The sequence below is a fragment of the Camelina sativa genome, chromosome 12 (assembly GCF_030686135.1).
Source record: "Camelina sativa cultivar CO46 ecotype springtype chromosome 12, ASM3068613v1".
In the NCBI taxonomy this organism is placed as follows: domain Eukaryota; kingdom Viridiplantae; phylum Streptophyta; class Magnoliopsida; order Brassicales; family Brassicaceae; genus Camelina; species Camelina sativa.
In genome coordinates this window covers 15,320,671-15,339,623 of record NC_141891.1, presented here as the reverse complement: position 1 = coordinate 15,339,623, position 18,953 = coordinate 15,320,671, and the positions used below count along the sequence as shown (strand labels likewise).

The window sequence follows — 18,953 nt, the reverse complement described above, 5'->3', positions numbered from 1 at the left end:
ATGCAATAGATTGAGAGGGGATGGAGAGGAGACTTACATATGCAATGATCGAAGGATATATTGATATTGGTTGTAGAGGAGATTTGTAGGTGCAATATATTGTGAGCGGAGAAGAAGGAAACGATACAATGAGTAAGAAACTGAAACGATACAATTAATTAAGAGAATTTAAAGGAAAAACAATAGGTTAACTTTTGGAAAAATGAAAGGTCACATCGATTATTAGGTTAACTTATAGTTTCCCGCCAAAATATTGCTTTACGGCTGAGTTATAGTTTTACGGATTCATGTGATGTCTGAGTTCTAGTTATCAAAAGAAAGGTCGCGTCTATTCTCAGGTTAACTTACTGTTTCCCGCCAAAATATTGCTTAACGGCTGAGTTATAGTTTTACGGAAAAACGAAAGGTCACGTATATTCATGTGATGGCTGAGTTATAGTAAAGAAGGCTGAAATATATATATGACTTGACGGCTGAGTTATCACTAGGATTATTAGTCTATTACAGGAATAACTTATGGTTTCCCGCCAAAATATTGCTTAACCCTAAAAATATTAGTCTATTTATTACCTATCAACTACAAATAGAACCTCGTGACTCAGTTATAATATTCCAGTTTTTAGTCTATTACCTCTAAACTACAAACTAGAAAAAATTATTTTTTACAACACTATGTCCGCTCCACCCAAGATGCCGGATCTCCCCGACGACATTTTCATAAAAATCGTTTCCCTTGTTGTAGAATATGGTGCAGATTATGATCGATGGTCTTCACTTGGTTCTATTTTAAGGGCTGGTCATAGGGGAAAAAAGCAGTATACAGTGATGAAGTTCTAAAGACAGCTGCTATAAATTGGCTTTGTACTGATCCATCAGAAATCAACACATCCAATACCCCTGATGGTGGCCTCCAAAATGAAGGGCGGCACAGGCCTTTCTTTGTCAAATGCATTGAGGCCGGCAACCCCATTGCCATTTACTACGAAGAGCTAAGGGTTGTGGTTGAGGATAGAGATATCCAGCGTGGGATGGATATTCTCAGTCGTATTGTACCGGCCGATGATTATGCCACCTTAGCATGTGGCGTACTAAGTATTTGTCCAGGGAATGAGGTTATGGCCGTCCATTACCTCCAGCTGTTTGATGTAAATCATTATCCTCTGATGTCTTCGGATGCCATTGTAAGCGGTTATTATTTTCTGGATGATTTATCTCGTTTTGATACGGCCCAGAAAAAATCATACTCAGCCTCCCATCGCTATCCTGACCGTCCGCCACTCCCTTCACCCACTTGTGCTGTGAAGTGTTCCCGTTCTCTCCGTTACGGAGACTTTGAAATCAAGTGCAAAAACTGTTACCTTTGGTGGTTGTCCCTCAAAGTCTCTAAGATCCTTTAGAGTTTGTAGCAGTGATTTCCAATTTTACCTTATCAATTTGTGACTCTAATTTCTGTTTATTTTAAAATAATTGTTTTCCATTTCTTCGTATAGTTTCCCTTCTTTTTCATGTACTAAACGTCCCTTTTTTCTTCGGCTAATTCTATGTATCCACCTTTCATGCTTTTAGTATCTACTCTCACTTTGAGGCTGAGTTATAGTTTTACGGGAACACGAAAGGTCACGTCGATTTATGTGACGGTTGAGTTATAGTGAATAACGGATGAGTTATCAAAATGAACAATCTATATGGCTGAGTTATCAAAAGAAAGGTCGCATCTATTATTAGGTTAGCTTGCCAAATATTTCTTAACGGCTGAGTTATAGTGAGTTATGACTTAGTTATCGAAAGAAACAATATGAAAACAAATGTCTGATTTATACGACTGATCTATATGGCTGAGTTACAGGTCATGTGACGGCTGAGTTATAGAGAATTATGACTGAGTTATCATTATAAAATATTTGAAGAAATGACCTTCGTTTCTAATGATAACTCAGCCATAATTCTCATCGATTCATATAAGTAATGGCTGAGTTATCAGTAGGAATAATCTGAAAAGGTCTCGTCGATGCGTCTATTACAGGAATAACTTATGGTTTCCCGCCAAAATATTGCTTACCAATAAAATTAGGTTAACTTAACTTAATTTTATTGTTTAGTTTCCCGCCAAAATATTGTTTTACGGCTGAGTTATAGTTTTACGGGAAAGCGAAAGGTCACGTCGATTCATGTTATGTTATCAGTAGGAATAATCTGGAAAGGTCTCGTCGATGCGTCTATTACAGGAATACCTTATGGTTTCCCGCCAAAATATTGCTTAACCCTAAAATTATTAGTCTATTTATTACCTATCAACTACAAATAGAACCTCGTGACTGAGTTATAATATTCCCGTTACTTTAGTCTATTACCTCTCAACTACAAACTAGAAAAAAATTATTTTTTACAACACTATGTCCGCTCCACCCAAGATGCCGGATCTCCCCGACGACGTTTTCATAAAAATCGTTTCCCTTGTTGCAGAAGATGCTGCAGAAGATCGATGGTCCTCACTTGGTTCTATTTTATGGGCTGGTCATAGGGGAAAAAAGCAGTATACAGTGATGAAGTTCTAAAGACAGCTGCTATAAATTGGCTTTGTACTGATCCATCAGAAATCAACACATCCAATGCCCCTGATGGTGGCCTCCAAAATGAAGGGCGGCACAGGCTTTTCTTCGTCAAATGCTTTGAGGCCGGCAACCCCATTGCCATTTACTTTGAAGGGCTAAGGGTTGTGGCTGAGGATAGAGATATACAGCGTGGGATTGATATTCTCAGTCGTATTGTACCAGCCGATGCTTATGCCACCTTAGCATGTGGGGTACTAAGTATTTGTCAAGGGAATGAGGTTATGGCCGTCCATTACCTCTAGCTGTTTGATGCAAATCATTATCCTCTGATGTCTTCGGATGCCATGGTAACCAGTAATGGTTTTATGTTTGAGTTATCTCGTTATAAGACGGCGTGGGTTATAGTGAATAACGGATGAGTTATAGTGAATAACGGCTGAGTTATCAAAATGAACAGTCTATATGGCTGAGTTATCAAAAGAAAGGTCGCGTCTATTATTAGGTTAACTTGCCAAAATATTGCTTAACGGCTGAGTTATAGCTTTACGGGAAAACGTAAGATATAGTCGGTTCATGTCATGGTTGAGTTATAGTGAGTTATGACTGAGTTATCAAAAGAAACAATATGAAAACAAACGACTGATTTATACGACTGATTATATGGCTGAGTTATATTTTCTGACGGCTGAGTTAGGAAAACAAAATACGCGTTTCATTAAATGTGTTGCACGGTCTTTTATAGTTATTCTCTGGACACAGCGGAAATTTCGCTGCAGTCTGATTGGTGGACTTAGCGGCGGTTACATCCCATGACTCTATATAAATAGGGTAGTAAGTTGGGGGAATAAATCATTCTAACTTCCACCAGCGTAAGAAATAGAAGGATGCCATCAACAACTCGATCCGCCGCATCCGGCAATCGGGAGCCGGAAAATCCCATCCCACAGGAGGTAGGAGAGACGTCCCGATCTCGTGAGGTCGCTCCGAACTCAAATACTATCGACCCCGGTGTGTCTCCCCTTCAGCTAGAACTCCGAGAGTACCGAGCTCAGCGAAAGAGGATGGGCGCGTATATTCGGGCGCTTCGGCTGAAACTTGACCAGCTCCATCGATTTTACCGTTTAGAGGGAACCATTCTAGTCCTGGAAGACCTTATCGTCGAAGGTTACTTCTTGGCACACTGGTGAATGGTCCGTCTACTTGATGAGCACAAGGCGTGCAAGGAACTGGTCGGTCAGATGGATGTACCCGATCTCCCGGAAGGCGATCGCGAACCCCTGGTGGAAACCGCCTTCCCGTTCGTGACGGATGTCTGGGCCTATCAATTTCCTGGAGTCGTCGGGTCAAGCCTTCCGCGAGCGCCATCTTCTTGAAGGCCCATGTGCCTTTATAGAGGACATGATGTCCAGAGGCTCCGGATTGCCAATCAAAAGGCTAGAGGCCTTACAACGGGTACGAGATTTCTGTCGAATTGCGGTGAACGAACTCGCAGTGGAGGAACCATTGGAGACTGACATATCTGGCCCAGCTCCCGTCCTGCGATTGCAGGACCGTCCAGAACGCTAGAGGGTTGGTGGCGAAACTTTTCGATCGGGCTCCCCCGCCCAGAGATCTGCCGTTTAGGCTTTGTTATTATATATATATTTTTTTGTTGTTGTTTGGATGAAGTGTAATGGAAACTAATCAAAACGATTTTAGCGATTTTAGCGAAGTGTAATGTCATAGCTGAGTTATAATATTTACGGCTGAGTTATAGCTTTTACTCGAAAACGAAATATATAGTCGATTCATGTCATGACTGAGTTATCAAAGAAATAATATGAAAACAAACGACCGATTTATACGACTGATTATATATATGGTTGAGTTATATTTTATGACGGCTGAGTTATCGGAATACGGGACAAAATGTCTCGTCGATTCATGTGATGGCTGAGTTATAGTGATTAATAGCTGAGTTATAGTGAGTTATAGCTGAGTTATAGTGCGTTATGGCTGAGTTATAATACTTGACAGATGAGTAATAACACAAAATAAAATAAATCTCCCTAACTATAGAGCACATGTTTTTGCATTGTGTCCAACTTGCTTACATCGCGAACATGCGTGTTGCTTCCTAGGGCGTTTATTTTCAGTGGCAACTTCCAAAGATGATTTAATCCTACGCTTCTTTGGTCTTCCTGGCTGCTTCACAACAATCGGAGGCAAGCACTTCTGATTATCCACAACTTCAGGAGCAAGGAATGATTCATCTGGAGGCATGATTGAACCAGCCCATACGTTAACCAAATCGACACTCCTAAATTTCGGATCGCACATGGAGATACGACACACATGCATATGCTCTGCAGCTGCGATTGCATGGATGCATGGTATTTTCTCGTGGTCGAAACGACGGCATGTGCAACTTTTTATTTCTAAATTTACAACATGCAAAGATGTTCCATATTTCACTTGCACACGTACAACATCAATCGTTTGTACCTCCATAAGTTTTGCTGCAGTGACACGGTCCTATTATGAAAACAATTACGTTTTAGACACGGTCCTATTAAGAAAAAACGGTTTAGGCTGTCCCGTTATGAAAACAATTACGGCTGATTTATTGAAACAACAATGGCTGAGTTATGAAAACTATAATGGTAATGGCTGAGATAAGGAGACAATAACGGCTGAGATATTGTAACTGTTATGACTGAGTTATCAACATTGACGACTGACTTATGTAAACTTACCTGTAACAGTTTCTCAACACCTCAAGTGAGCGTTGTTAGCTGCGATTTTGCATCCTCTCTCCTTTCAGAAAACCATCTGGTCATCATATCCCGTATCGATTCTAGAAGTCGAACTATGGGAAGACTTCTAGCATTTGACAGTGCATTGTTCATTGATTCTGCAATATTCGTTGTCATTAAATTGTACCTTTTACCCGGGAAATGAACACGCGCCCACATTCGGACACCACCTTGTTGGAGGTATCCATGTAGTTCGGGATGACGTGCTTCAATCTCATTGAAAGCCTCATTAAAATCAGTTAGCCTAAAACACTTTGCCGCTTTTTTCACCAGAGGGAACAAATGTTTTCCATTCAACTTCACCAAGATGTTCTTATACAAATGGTAAGTGCAAATTCCACGCGAAGCCAACGGATACACTTGACCAATCGCTTTCCCTATTGACTTATGTCTGTCGGAGATTATCGCAAGATCCTTTTCGTCTGGAATGGCAACTTTGAGTTGTGTAAAGAACCAACGCCAAGACTCATCATTTTCAGTGTCAACAACAGCGAAAGCTAATGGGAAAATTTGAAAGTTACCATCCTGAGCTAGGGCTGTTAGAAGTGTCCCTTTGTAACTACCATGGAGAAACGTTCCGTCGACAACAACAACTTTGCGCATGAAAGCAAACCCAGCAATACTCGCACCAAAAGCAATAAAAACATATTTGAATCTATCTTCATCACCTATTTGAAGACGCGTGACTGTACCCGGATTTTCCTTTTTTAACTTGTATATGTAAGAAGGCAACTCACTAAAACTTTCCTCAGGAGTTCCCTGATCGATCTGCCTTGCATTCAGCAGCATTCGATATGCCTTCCAATAACCCAACTATCGACACCAACAAATTAATAAATCAGCCATAATATATAAATAACTCAGCCGATACATTCGAATAAGTCAGCCTTAAATAATCAATAAATGAGCCGTAAAATGTAAATAACTCAGCTTATACATACCTATAACTCATCCATTGTTATCAATAAGTAACTCAGCCTATACATACCTATAACTCAGCCATTATTATCAATAAGTTAGTCGAAACATAGTAATTACCTTTAGACTAAATTGCTTATTGAAAATGACTCCGACACTTTTAGGTTTAACATCCGGACCAAGATCACCAAGATAGTCCCTGTAAAGACCTGCCAGTACATCAGCTGTTGATTGGCGGCATCTAGTAGAACGTTCCGTCACAGAACATGTGTGTTCCGAATCGTATACACGAACATGAAAATTCGAGTCATCCCCTTGTACAGATGCACGAACTCTCCAAAGACATCCTTTAACCCAACACCTAAAAACCACTTGTTTCGGATTTGAGCCTGGTACATTAAAATCAAATCCATCCCTAACCGAAATAAGTTTCACGTGATTCCTGAACTGCTTTTTGCTACTGTATCGTTGTCCTACAGCAATTTTTAGCTTTGACACCTCCAACCTAATAGCCTCCGGATTCATCTTCGATCCGGCAAAGTTATCATCTCTATGAGCTTTCTTCTGAGGAGGTGGAGTAGGTGGGTCTTCCACTTTACTCTGAGGCTCGCCCAATACAGAAAACTTTAGCTCATGTCTAAACGAGTCCAATCCGTAGTCTTCAAGAACAAGCTTAACAAGCTTGTCGTGTGTTGTGCCTCCATCTATCTGCACAACTATACACCCTCTATCGTCGGAGTTAAATACATATCTCCGTGTCTTTATCCACTTACCGGACACAACTAGTACCGGCACTGGATCCATGAAAGATAATGAAGAACAAGGTGGAGAAGAAGTAGAAGAATAAGGTGTGAAGAAGAAAGTGAAGAAGAAGTAGAAGAACAAGGTTAATAAGAAGGTAAATAGTTCACTTATTAACCAGTTGAAAAACCAGAGTCGAACGACGTTTCGTATTTCTGAAGAAAAAAGATGATGACATGGAATGCTGACATGGATGTTGCGTCCGACGTGGCAAGTCAGCCATGAAACAATACCATAACTCAGCCTAACTAAAACTCAGCCACAACATGAAAAACATTACAGTAATTAAAAAGCAAAAAAAATTGCTGCCAAACTCAGCCGCTTCATTAACTGAAAATATGTAACTCAGCCGTATCGTTTGATAAGTCAGCCGTAACTGAAAAACATTCTAGTAATTAATCTTTTGCTAATAAGTCAGCCGTCAAACGGCTGACTTGTCGATAAGTCAGCCTATGACGGCTGAGTTATAATTTTTTTACCATAACTCAGCCGTAACAACATCTCATAAGTCAGCCGTTTTTCATAACTCAGCCACTCGGAAAATGGTAACTCAGCCGTGTCGTTGTAATAACTCAGCCAAAATTTTGACAACTCAGCCGTGTCGTTGTAATAACTCAGCCAGAAATTTGACAACTCAACCATCAGGTGATAACTCAGCCGTCACTAAAGCTGAGTTATGCGCATAACTCAGCCAAATTTTATAAGTCAGCCGTAACGCTTGGTTCACTTATGAGCATAACTCAGCCAGATTTTAATAAGTCAGCCGTCCGCTCTTACTCAAATGTTTTTCCGATAACTCAGCCTCAACATACCAATAACTCAGCCGCAACATACTATGTATCGCGTTACGGCTGAGTTATGGTTACACGTCAGCGATTTCTGACGTGGCGTCTGACGTGGCAATGACATTTTTGTAATTACGTTTTTTCCGGTAACATAAAACAGGGACACGCTGGATATTTTGAAAATACCCGAAACATTCTAGTAATAAAAAAGTTTTTTGTAGATTCTGGTAATATTACCTAAAATGAGTAACGTTTAAGTAATTCACCCTAAAGAATATATAGTTAGTTAGTTAGAAACTAGTGGTTGATGATGATAAGGTGAAGAAATTGAACTCGGGAGATGATCCGGTTCAACCTTTTGAGGAGGCAAAACAGGTGTGAAATCTCCATCCGGGTAATATCCAAACCAAGAAGTTTCTCTTGGAATCAACACTGTATCCTTTTGGAACTGTTTAGGAAATGGAAAGAAAATTAATGACAACGCTATAAAGATGTGTGGTGGATCATTGGTCTCAAAAAGAGAGTCACCATGATGAGAACCAAGTTGTGCAAGCTGGTGAAACGGTCTTTAAAAATGGAGTTCTTCTGGCCAGGTCTCTCGTTGTTGAGCTTTGGCAAATACTTGGAGTGCTCCAAATACTCTGTTATTTTCTGAGAACCATATAATGTTTTGTCAACTGAAAAAGTATTCATAATAAATGGAAATGATTTGAGGATTAGAAAGAGAAGGGTTTTGAGTTTACAGTAGGGACTTTGACATAACCACTTGGAGCAACATTATCCTGCGTGCAGAGTCATTATTAAATCATGGTTGAAGGTTTAAGTCTTGATTAGAGAAGAAGGATTATGGAAGGTTTACTTGAACGAGGTCAGTGTAGAAAAGTGGAAACAGTGCCTTGAGGACCAAGCAAAATGATTCCTGTAAACAGAAACCTCATTGTTGTTGTTATTGTGATTGTAAATGTGATTAAGACACTCAGAAAAGTAGAAATACAAAGAGAACTCACAGTACAGTTGGGAACTGCAGCCACGCCAGCGTGAGGACCTCCTAAAGATACATAGTTGAAGACTGGTGGAGCATTGTCGCAGAACTCGATTAGGCCTCTAGCGACCATGTTTCCTTGAGACTCTGCAACAATGTTGTAACCTTCACTCAGCTCTGGCATCTGTTTGATTTTCTCACAAGCTTTACTCGCCTGTTGCGTAAGAGGCATGAATAAGGAATCTACCTGTCCATTTCCTATTTCCCTATGAGATGACACATAGAGACAAACAGCGGTAAACCAATTTTCAAGATTAGGATGAAACAATAAGAAGAAGAAGTTGAGTCAGTTACACGCAAGATCCAGGGTAGCCGGAGAGGTTGCGAAGGGACTTTAAGTTGCTCACTTTGTTGTCGGAGCATGCACCTAAAAACCCTGTTTAATTAATAAAACCCATTAGTTGACTTCCTGAAAAAGAGAGGAGGAAGAATTAAGGATTGTTATACTCACCGTGAAACACGACGAATGGAACAGAAAGTGAAACTGGAATGGAGAAGCAGAAGAGAGTCAAGGTCACGAGGAGAACAGATCGTTGGAGACTCTTCTCCATTGCCGTACGAGAGTACCGTTGATTCTTTCTTAAATAAACACACACAATAAGTTTACGTTTGTTACAGGGTCTGTCTTATGTTACTTGTTTTGATGGAAGAGAACCATGTATGAAATATATTTACTGAACAAAATTCTTCACAGGAAATAAGAGTATGATATATGAAGATATAATACCTTTGTACAAGGGGTAACTGAGCGATACTAGAGAAGTTTGTATTACTAAATTCTCTTTTCACAAGTTGTGAGTTGTACGAATTAGTTTCGATCCTTTATATATAGACCAAAACTGAATTATTTGTACCTGTAGGCTCTACGCAAATTAACATTTGGCTCCATGCAAGTCACTACTTTCCAAAACGTTTTTTTCATGTGTTTGGCTCGTTTATGTTTTTGGACTTGAACAACAATTTGACATCTTTTGCATAAAAATCTATAGAAGTATATGCTGTACTTGTTAAATATTCCCAAAAAGGATTAATTGTTAAACGGATTCTATACTATAAATGGTATAGTCCTGTGTCCACAATCGTTATTATCTTTTTTGTTTTTGTTTTATGAATTCAAAACATTTTATATGGTTTCTTCCCAAGTGCCATATTTCTTATTGTTTGATGAACTTTGATCGATTTATAAAATCTATATGGGATTTGAAAATCTGTCTTTTAATTTTTAAGAATAAGGTTTATTTTTGGATTCATTCTTTTTAGGTTTTGTTTTTCATTTGTGGATTTTGAAATGCAATAATAAGTCACTAAACCTATAACGTCCGATTTCAATTAGAGAAGAAATTGAATAAATACATTATCATTTAGACAAAAATAAATAAATTAAAACCAATTATTTAATAACATAGATTTTGACAGTGGGTCCAATACGTATTCGTAAATATCCAGTCACAAAATGACAGTGGGGGTCCAATATCAAAGAAGTCACGGACCAACCTGCATCAAGCAAGGGACAATGTGCTCTACAACTCTCCCAATTCTTGAGACACTCACAAACTTGACCTTACGTGGTTTAAATACGTGTCAAAAAATGACAGTTAGGGACCAATATCTAATAAGTCATGGACCACCTTGCATCAAGCAAGGAACCATGTGCTCTACAACTCTCCCGAGTCATGAGACACTCACAAACTTGACTTTTCCGGGAACATCGGATGTTTTAAGAACTACCTAGTTCTCTCTGTGTTGCTTTGTCTGGTATATAATGTACATAGTTAGGTTTCTCGAAGGAAAATGATTGATAAAAAAATTGAAAATTAGAGAAATTCACCTGTTGAGTTGACAAAGGAGTACGGAATCTTACCTTTAGATTATATCCAAACCAAGAAGTCTCTGTAGGGATCAATTGTTGTATCGTTCTTGAACTGGTTAGCAATTAAGTAGAGGAAAAAACATGACAAGAAGCTAGCTAGGAAAAACATGATAATTAATATCTGAATATAATGAAAGAAGACACTACAATAATACCATGATAAAAACTAAGTCGTGTAAGTTGGTGAATAGGTCTTTCAAGGTGGGGGTTCTTTCGTTAGGTCTCTAGTTGTTATATAGTTTTGGTAGATCCTTTGAATGTTCCAAATACTTTTGACATTTCCTTAGAAAAGCAAACCATTGTGTTGAAAACCCGAATCAAACTTTGGTTAAGTAACTAGCTTAATTACACTAGGGATCTTGTCATAACCACTATGAGCAATATAATCCTGCATAGTGATTAATTAATCAAACCATGAATAGAGGTTTTTGTTTTTGAAAAAAGAATCAGGTTGAACGTTTCTCATGATACTGAAGCCTTGAAGAGATCGATTGGCTGACTTATTGAAAGCACAGTTTCCTCATCTCATCAACATGATCGAGTTTTGTTGAGTTTTCTAGAAGAAGTTGCCCTGATGCAGGCAGTTGACACAGTTGCTGTACGGTTCAAAGTAATACAAATTGGAAAATAAATTTTGTAAACTAAGAGAACAGGAAAATAAGAAAAGTAAATAGGGGGAGACTGGGAGAGACCTTTGCTTGAAGATTCATGCCTTGAGACTTGAGCTATAATGTGAGAAGCACATATGTGTAAGGTTTGAAATCCTGAGATATATAACGTAAACCATCACAATTCACACCGACAGCATAATATAAAACCAATACGCGGTGTTAATGTGAAGAGAGGGAGCCATCGGTCAAGATGGTGGTGCAGCGGAGTAGCCATCGGTGAAGATGGCGTGGGCACGAAGGTTGCCGGTATTGTGAAGTTCCACATGGTTAAAGTCTAGGATCGGGTAGCGTTTAACTCAGGGTTACTATGATTCTGAAAAGTTCATGTAATAGAACAAAGCGGTAGAACAGTATAGGGATGGGTTTAATTTATGCGTTTGCGGTTGTGTAATCGCTTTCTGTTTATAGCGGATTCGTTTCTTGATGTGGTCTAGGGGATATGTAGGTTGAAAGAACTGAACCTCGTTAACATTTTCTTGTCTATTTTATTTTGCACACTCGTTTGTTTTATTTCTCATCATTCGATCATAGAGTCATAGAGATATATAGCCTCAAATCCGCACTATCTCTAGCGGTATACATGATCTGAAGCTATTGTTTTTGTTTATCTCGAAAGTTCTTCATCACTTTATAAATTGATTCAGAGAGATAGCCCTGGACATATTATCCGGAACCAAAACCCGACCCGAAATAAGTGGTTTGGTTCGGGTTCGGGAAGTGTGTAAAACCCGATCAGGTTTAGTACCTCTGATATCCAAACATGAAAAAGACCCGAACTAATCCAAATTAAATGTAAAAATGCAGTTAAAAGAATTCAAACCAGTACCTTAAGCATTGAAGGGTGCATCTTAAACCATTTTGTCATCTTAATTCTTCTGTCATAATATGAAACTTTAAATATTTATATATAATACATGTGTTCTAAAATTTCTAGAAAGATAAAAATTAAATTTTTTATTTTAGTTTGTTTGAATTCGGGTATACCTGAACCCAAACAGGTAAATTTCCGAATCCGACCCGATAGTATAAAAAACTCGAACAGATTCTATACTATATCTAAACCCGAAAATCCGAACCTACAGAGAGAGCATAGTAATGAAGTCGCATTCATGGATGCAGTGTCGTCTCCATTGCCTTGGGGTTACGCAGCATTCAGAAAAATTCATGTTGGGTGGTTCTTGAGGTAAGGCACGACATAGTTTACAACTTCATCTTGCGCCATTCGGAGATGCTCCCCAGGGACACTGACAAACTTAACTTTTCCGGCAGCATCCAATGTTTTCAGACCAATCCAGTCTTCAAGATAGAGCTTTGTATTGAGAAAAACATATATAGTTAGAAAGAAGTGGCAAAGAAAAGAACATGGTGATGATCAAGGTTCACCTTTTGAGGAGACAAAAGAGGTGTGGAAGCTCCTTCCGGGTAATATCCGAACCAAGAAATTTCTTTAGGAATTACGACAATGTCACCCTGGAACTGTTTAGGCAATGAAGATAACAAATTTAATAAGGCTAATCAACAATGTCGTTCAAATTTTTTATTGTTTAAGAAAGAGAACCGGTCTTTAAAAGTGGGTTTCCTCTTGTAGGTCTCTCGTTCTTGATTTTTTTTTGTTTCATGTTTAAAATAGTTAGAAAGCACGAGTAAAGTAGCCTCTAGTTTATAGGAGATTGATAATAATTTGAATAAAGTTGTCTTTTGAAAAAACTGATGAAGCATTTATTTGTATTTCAATGATACATAGATGATGATGTTACTTACATTAATATAGACCTTATTTTAGGATGAGCTAGGCCTCTTTTATTCATGGGATCAAGATGGAATTGTCTACATCGCCTCGTGTTCAGATTTCAGAAGATGACGTAGACTCGTTCTGAAGGTAAGGCACAACGTATTTTATAAGCTCTTCTTTCGTTATTTCCATGTGTCCGCCAGGGACACTAACAAACTTCACTTTTCCAGCATCATCCAAGGTTTTTAGACCAATCCAGTCTTCAGTATAAAGCTTTGTCTGTTAGAAAGAAAATTTGGGTAAGAAGCCAAGTGGGTTGTCTGATGATCATGTTAAGAAATTAAATTTGAGAGATGATGATGATGATAAGGTTCACCTTTTGAGGAGGCAAAATAGGTGTGTAAGCTCCATCCGGGTAATATCCGAACCAACAACTTTCTTTAGGAGTCAATACATTATCTTTCTCGAACTGTTTAGGAAATGGGAAAAGATAAAGAAAATTATATGATGAGCTATATATTTAACAGTTTGGATGTCAAGGATCATTGGTCTCAGACTCTCAGAAAGAGAAGGTACCATGATGAGGACCAAGTTGTGCAAGCTTGTGAAACGGTCTTTATAAGTGGAATTCTTCTCGCCAGGTCTCTCGTTGTTGAGCTTTGGCAGGTACTTGGAGTGTTCCAAATAATTTTTTATATCCTGAATACCAGAAAACGTTTTGTTCATTGAAAGTATAATTGCAAATGATTTTTTGAGGATCAGAAAGAGAAGGGTTTTGAGTTTACAGTAGGGATTTTGAAGCAACCACTTGGTGCAGCATGATCCTGTAGAGTCATTATAGGTGTTATTAATGATAGGTAGTTGACAAGCTGGTCCCTTGTCAAAGCCAAAGAGATGTGTTATGTGTAACACATGAACTAGGTACTAACCCGCACTATGTGCAGAATAAATCAATTTAAATAAAATATTATGAGTAAAATTATTATTTAAGATTTAAAATTGGGTTTTGTGCAAAAAAACCCTTCAAGTAATTATTTTTTGCAAGAAAACCCTTCACATCAAATAAATGCAGGTCAATACTATGATCTCAAAAGTCACCCGCAGTATAACCCTTCTCTGTATTTATGACGTGGCAATTTAAAAGTTTTATTGTTTTGAGGGCTAAAAAATGGCAGAGCATTCAGATTTATTTATTTTTAACAAAAAAATAAATCTGCCTCTTGCTGACAACCTCCGAGGGTAGTTTCAAGCCGCCAGTGATTGTCCGCACCGCAAGTCGCCCCTCCATTTCCCTGCAAATCTCGCCGTCATCATCTGCCACTTCGCTCTCATGTGAACTCTTTGGGTTGGTTGGGTTTGCTTCAATCTTTCGTGTCCATTAACATATCGGGTTTTAAAAATTTGACCCAATTGATTGTATTCTATGTTATTGGATTAACATTGAGATGTTGAAGTTCCCTTGCGACCAATTAACATGTCTTGACGCTAATTCTGGGTTTAGTTTTCTAAAACGTGTTTCCACAGATTAATGTTATAGCACTAAATCAAGTTTGCTGCAGTTTAACATAAAATCAGAATTTTTCTTTGGATTAGGGGCTTAGAAACGAAGAACAGAGAAGACAAAGGAATTTTTTTTTGTTAAAAATAAATAATCTGAACGCTCTACCATTTTTTAGCTCTCAAAACAACAAAACTTTTAAATTGCCACGTCATAAATACAGAGAAGGGTTATATTGCGGGTGACTTTTGAGATCATAGTATTGACCTGCATTTATTTGATGTAGAGGGTTTTCTTGCAAAAAATAATTACTTGGAGGGTTTTTTTGCACAAAACCCTTTAAAATTCGTTTGTATAAAATAAAATCTGTAAGTAAAGTTTTTCCGTTTATTCAAATTTGCATTTATTTTTTTGTAAAATATGTTTCACCCGTGAAATAGTTGAACTTGGAAAAAAATTTTAAGGTCGTGTAAAAAGTTTTGATGTCTTTTTGTGTTTCTAAAAATCAAATTCACATATTTTATGTTTCACATTATTTTCTGTATCACTATACCATTAAATAGATAAAGTAATTTTTTTTAGACTAATCGATCTAATTTAAATTAATCCTAAGTTTAAAAATGCAATGAGAAATAATATTGGTAAATAAATGAATGATTTTTTTTGTTTGTGAAATGTAATTTACTTTTAATAAGTAAATAGGTTATGAAAATGATAATTAAATACATTTTTTGATTTAATAGTTGATTAAATCTTTCATTTTTAAAACTTAATAGAAAAAACATTTGATCATAATATTTCAATGGCATATTTATGTAAATAATTATGAGAAGTAACAGCATTTATTAAAAAAATGCACAGGAGCTCTGTGAGCCCGACAACTCAGTTTTTTTGTGAGACTGCTTCTCTATTAATATATAGGGGATAAGTAACCAAAGAGATAACTCTGTTTTGTCAAAAATTCAAGTCTATTTCATTTATTAAGATTCTATGGTCTATAAATACAAGAAGGAAAATGTAAGTAATCAAAACACAATCCTACTAACAAAAAAACATGGGAATAAGGTTCCTAGAGCCAAGGAAAGATTAAGGCCTTGATTGAAAGAGCATATGAAGAAGCTTTTTAATTTTATCATCCAATCAACATTTATTAGGAGAGTATATAAGGGAGCATTTAGAAGCTGCAGATGCTCTCATATGCTCTCTTTCTATATGCTCTCATTTGAAGCATTTCCCAAGCATTTAACTATAAAATATTAATATATGTTAACATAATTCTAAATAAATAATTAATTTTGTAAAAATATAAAATTATGATTTCATAAAATATAAAATTATTTGTTATAAGATAATATATATATATATATGAGAAACTACTTAATGTTATTATTTAAAATAATATAATAATTTATTTAATACATTAAAATATTAATGTGGATATATCGTTTATAATATATATTATTATTTTATTATAATTTAATGTGTTATATTATATATATTTTAAAAATTTATTGAAATTAAAAATGTAAATATAGATATAAAGTTTTATAAAAAAATATAATATATTCATTATTTTGTATTTAATGTGTTACATTATAAATATATATAACTAAAATTAATAAATTACACATTTATATGTATCAAAATTTATAATATTTATTAAATATAAAATATATTAAAAATATTATATAGCAATGAGTGATAATTAATTTTCTAAATAAAACACGTTAAATTATATTTATTTAATTAATAACATATATTAAATATAAATATCATATATGATACTCACTGCTATACCAATCAACTAAATGTGTTATATTAATCAGAACATACAGCTTATGCATCTTAATGCTTATGCTGCATAATGCTAATGCTTTAGTATATGTTGTTCCAATCAAGCTCTAAATCTATTTTCTTTCAATATTTACTATAGCAATAAAACGTGACATTCTTTTCTTCCTTAACCGATTCTTGCTGGTTCAATCCTTGTATTTGGTATTGGTTTTCTCACTCGAACCGGTAGAATCTCATCAGTATTAATCATGGTTTAAGTTTTTAATTCCTATGATTAGAGAAGAATAGAGAAGGTTTTTACTTGTACGAAGTCGTTGTAAACATCTGAAAGATATATGTCCAGCAACTCGCAAACTGAACACTGTAAACACAGAACCCCATTGTTGTTGTTATTGTTTTATTGGTCAACACACATAGACAAGTAGAAATATAAAGAGAACTCACATTAAACTTGGAAAGGTCGGATAGGCCAGCGTGAGGACCTCCTAAAGATACATAGTTGAAGACCGGAGGAGCATTGTCGCAGAACTCGATTAGGCCTCTAGCGACGAAGTTTCCTTGAGATAATCCAACAATGTTGTAACCTTCACTCAGCTCTGGCATCTGTTTGATTTTCTCACAAGCTATGCTCGCTTGTTGCGTAAGCGGCATGTATAAGGAATCTACCAGTCCATTTCCTATTTCTCTACAAGATGGATGACACATAACAACAGTGAGAGAGAGACAAACAATGATAAACCTATTTTGCAAATATAGGATGAAACAAGAAGGAGTCGAGTCGTTACACGCAAGATCCAGGGGAGCTGGAGTAATTGTTAAGGAACTTTGTCAAATTGCTCACTTCATCATTGGAGCATTCACCTGCGATTCCTGTTTCAGTAAAATCCGTTAGTGTCTTTATTCCATTATCGATTGGAAGAAGGAAAAAAAAAAAGAAGAGGAGGAAGAATAAGGATTGTTACCCACCGTGAAACAAAACGAATGGAACTAATGGGATATCATATAATCATATCCCATCTGATAAGGAAATCGAATCATGTAACTGACTTTACTATTTCATAGGTGATTGATATATCATATCTCTTTGTATTTAAGTAGGAAGATATGCTCTCTTGTATAAAGTCTCTGTAAAAGGTTCTTCGTAATATACAGAAAATACTTCTCTTCATCCTCGTGTTCTCACTCTGATCTTACATGGTATCAGAGCCTGAAAATTTTTCCTAAAAAAAAAAAAAAAAAGACAAAACAAAGAAACAAACAAACGAAGATGACAACCGAAGGTACAAACTCGAATGGTGCTGCAACAACGACTCTGACAACGGAGGTGAGAAGAACAATCTCACCTTATGATTTGACCTCTGCCGACAATCCGGGTGCAGTGATCTCTCATCCATTGTTGAAGGGAACAAATTATGACGAATGGTGCGGGATGAAAACGGCGCTTAGCTCACGAAAAAAATTTGGATTTATCGATGGGTCTATTTCACGCCCAGCTGAAGGATCTCCAGATTTGGAGGACTGGTGGACGATTCAAGCTTTGCTTGTTTCATGGATCAAGATGTCGATTGACTCTTCTATTCGTTCCAACATCTCACATCGTGATGTTGCGAAGGATTTGTGGGATCAGCTGAAGAAACGTTTCTCGGTGACAAGTGGACCTCGCATTCAACAACTCAAGGCAGAATTGGCTTGTTGTAAGCAGAGAACTCTTGCGGTTGAGGCCTACTATGGAAAGCTCAACCGAATCTGGGATAGCATGGCGAGTTGCAGGCCCCAACGTGTTTGTAAGTGTGGCAAATGCGTCTGTGACTTGGGCACCTTGCAAGAACATGATCGTGAGGAGGATAAAGTGCACGAGTTCTTGTTTGGTCTTGAAGAAAATTTTTGAACCGTTCGGTCCAATCTGGTCTCTCGTGTCCCACTTCCGTCCTTGGAAGAAGTGTACAACATTGTACGTCAAGAGGAAGATTTGGGAAGACATGTGACGAAAGTTTCTGAGGAGAATCAGGAGATCAGTGCCTTTGCTGCTCAAGTCAAGCCACAGTTTCGAAGAGAAGAGAAAGAAAAATTGATGTTCTGTAAACACTGCAATCGTTCAGGCCATGCTTCAGAGAGTTGTTATGCCGTGATCGGGTATCCAGATTGGTGGGGAGACCGACCGAGGTCCCGTTCAGCAACAGGTCGTGGTCGTGGTGGGCAAGGTTTTACGTCTTCCAATGGACGTGGTTGTGGTGCTGTTTCCTTTGCCAACGCCGTTCGTGTAACAGCTCCAGCAAACGGTGAACAAGCAAACTATGTGATTACTGACAAGGATCGTGATGGGGTCAGTGGTTTGACTGATACACAGTGGCGCACCCTCATGACTCTTCTGAATGGTAGCACGAATGCCAGCAGCAGTGGCACAAACCTATCCACCGAAAAACTATCGGGTAAGTCTCACTCTACTTGGATACTCGACACTGGTGCATCTCACCATCTTACAGGAAAATATCATC

At 37.4% G+C, this 18,953-nt stretch overlaps 2 protein-coding genes across 3 annotated transcripts; both read right to left on the bottom strand.

Moving 5' to 3' along the window:
- Window positions 1–7,974: 7,974 nt before the first annotated feature.
- LOC104733543 (uncharacterized) lies at window positions 7,975–9,689 on the bottom strand. Of its 2 annotated transcripts, none has more exons than XM_087477787.1 (8): window positions 9,621–9,689; window positions 9,345–9,468; window positions 9,188–9,269; window positions 8,859–9,099; window positions 8,711–8,770; window positions 8,595–8,633; window positions 8,380–8,502; window positions 7,975–8,299 (listed from the first exon to the last, which is right to left on the bottom strand). In XM_087477787.1, exons 2-8 carry the CDS (start codon window positions 9,442–9,444, stop codon window positions 8,138–8,140), a joined length of 807 nt encoding a protein of 268 aa, XP_087333913.1. In that variant the 5' UTR covers window positions 9,445–9,468; window positions 9,621–9,689; the 3' UTR covers window positions 7,975–8,137. The 2 variants fall into 2 exon arrangements, with proteins under 2 accessions (XP_087333913.1, XP_019089121.2); XM_019233576.2 differs by having other exon boundaries at window positions 9,345–9,472; window positions 9,621–9,686.
- Window positions 9,690–12,290: 2,601 nt separating this feature from the next.
- On the bottom strand, window positions 12,291–17,627 carry LOC104731823 (uncharacterized). The gene is made up of 10 exons (XM_087476928.1): window positions 17,618–17,627; window positions 17,425–17,445; window positions 17,244–17,328; window positions 16,903–17,143; window positions 16,760–16,819; window positions 13,952–13,990; window positions 13,743–13,865; window positions 13,543–13,635; window positions 13,196–13,445; window positions 12,291–12,910 (listed from the first exon to the last, which is right to left on the bottom strand). The coding sequence occupies exons 1-9, from the start codon at window positions 17,625–17,627 to the stop codon at window positions 13,278–13,280; spliced, it is 840 nt and encodes a 279-aa protein (XP_087333054.1). The 3' UTR covers window positions 12,291–12,910; window positions 13,196–13,277.
- Between the last annotated feature and the right edge of the window lie 1,326 nt (window positions 17,628–18,953).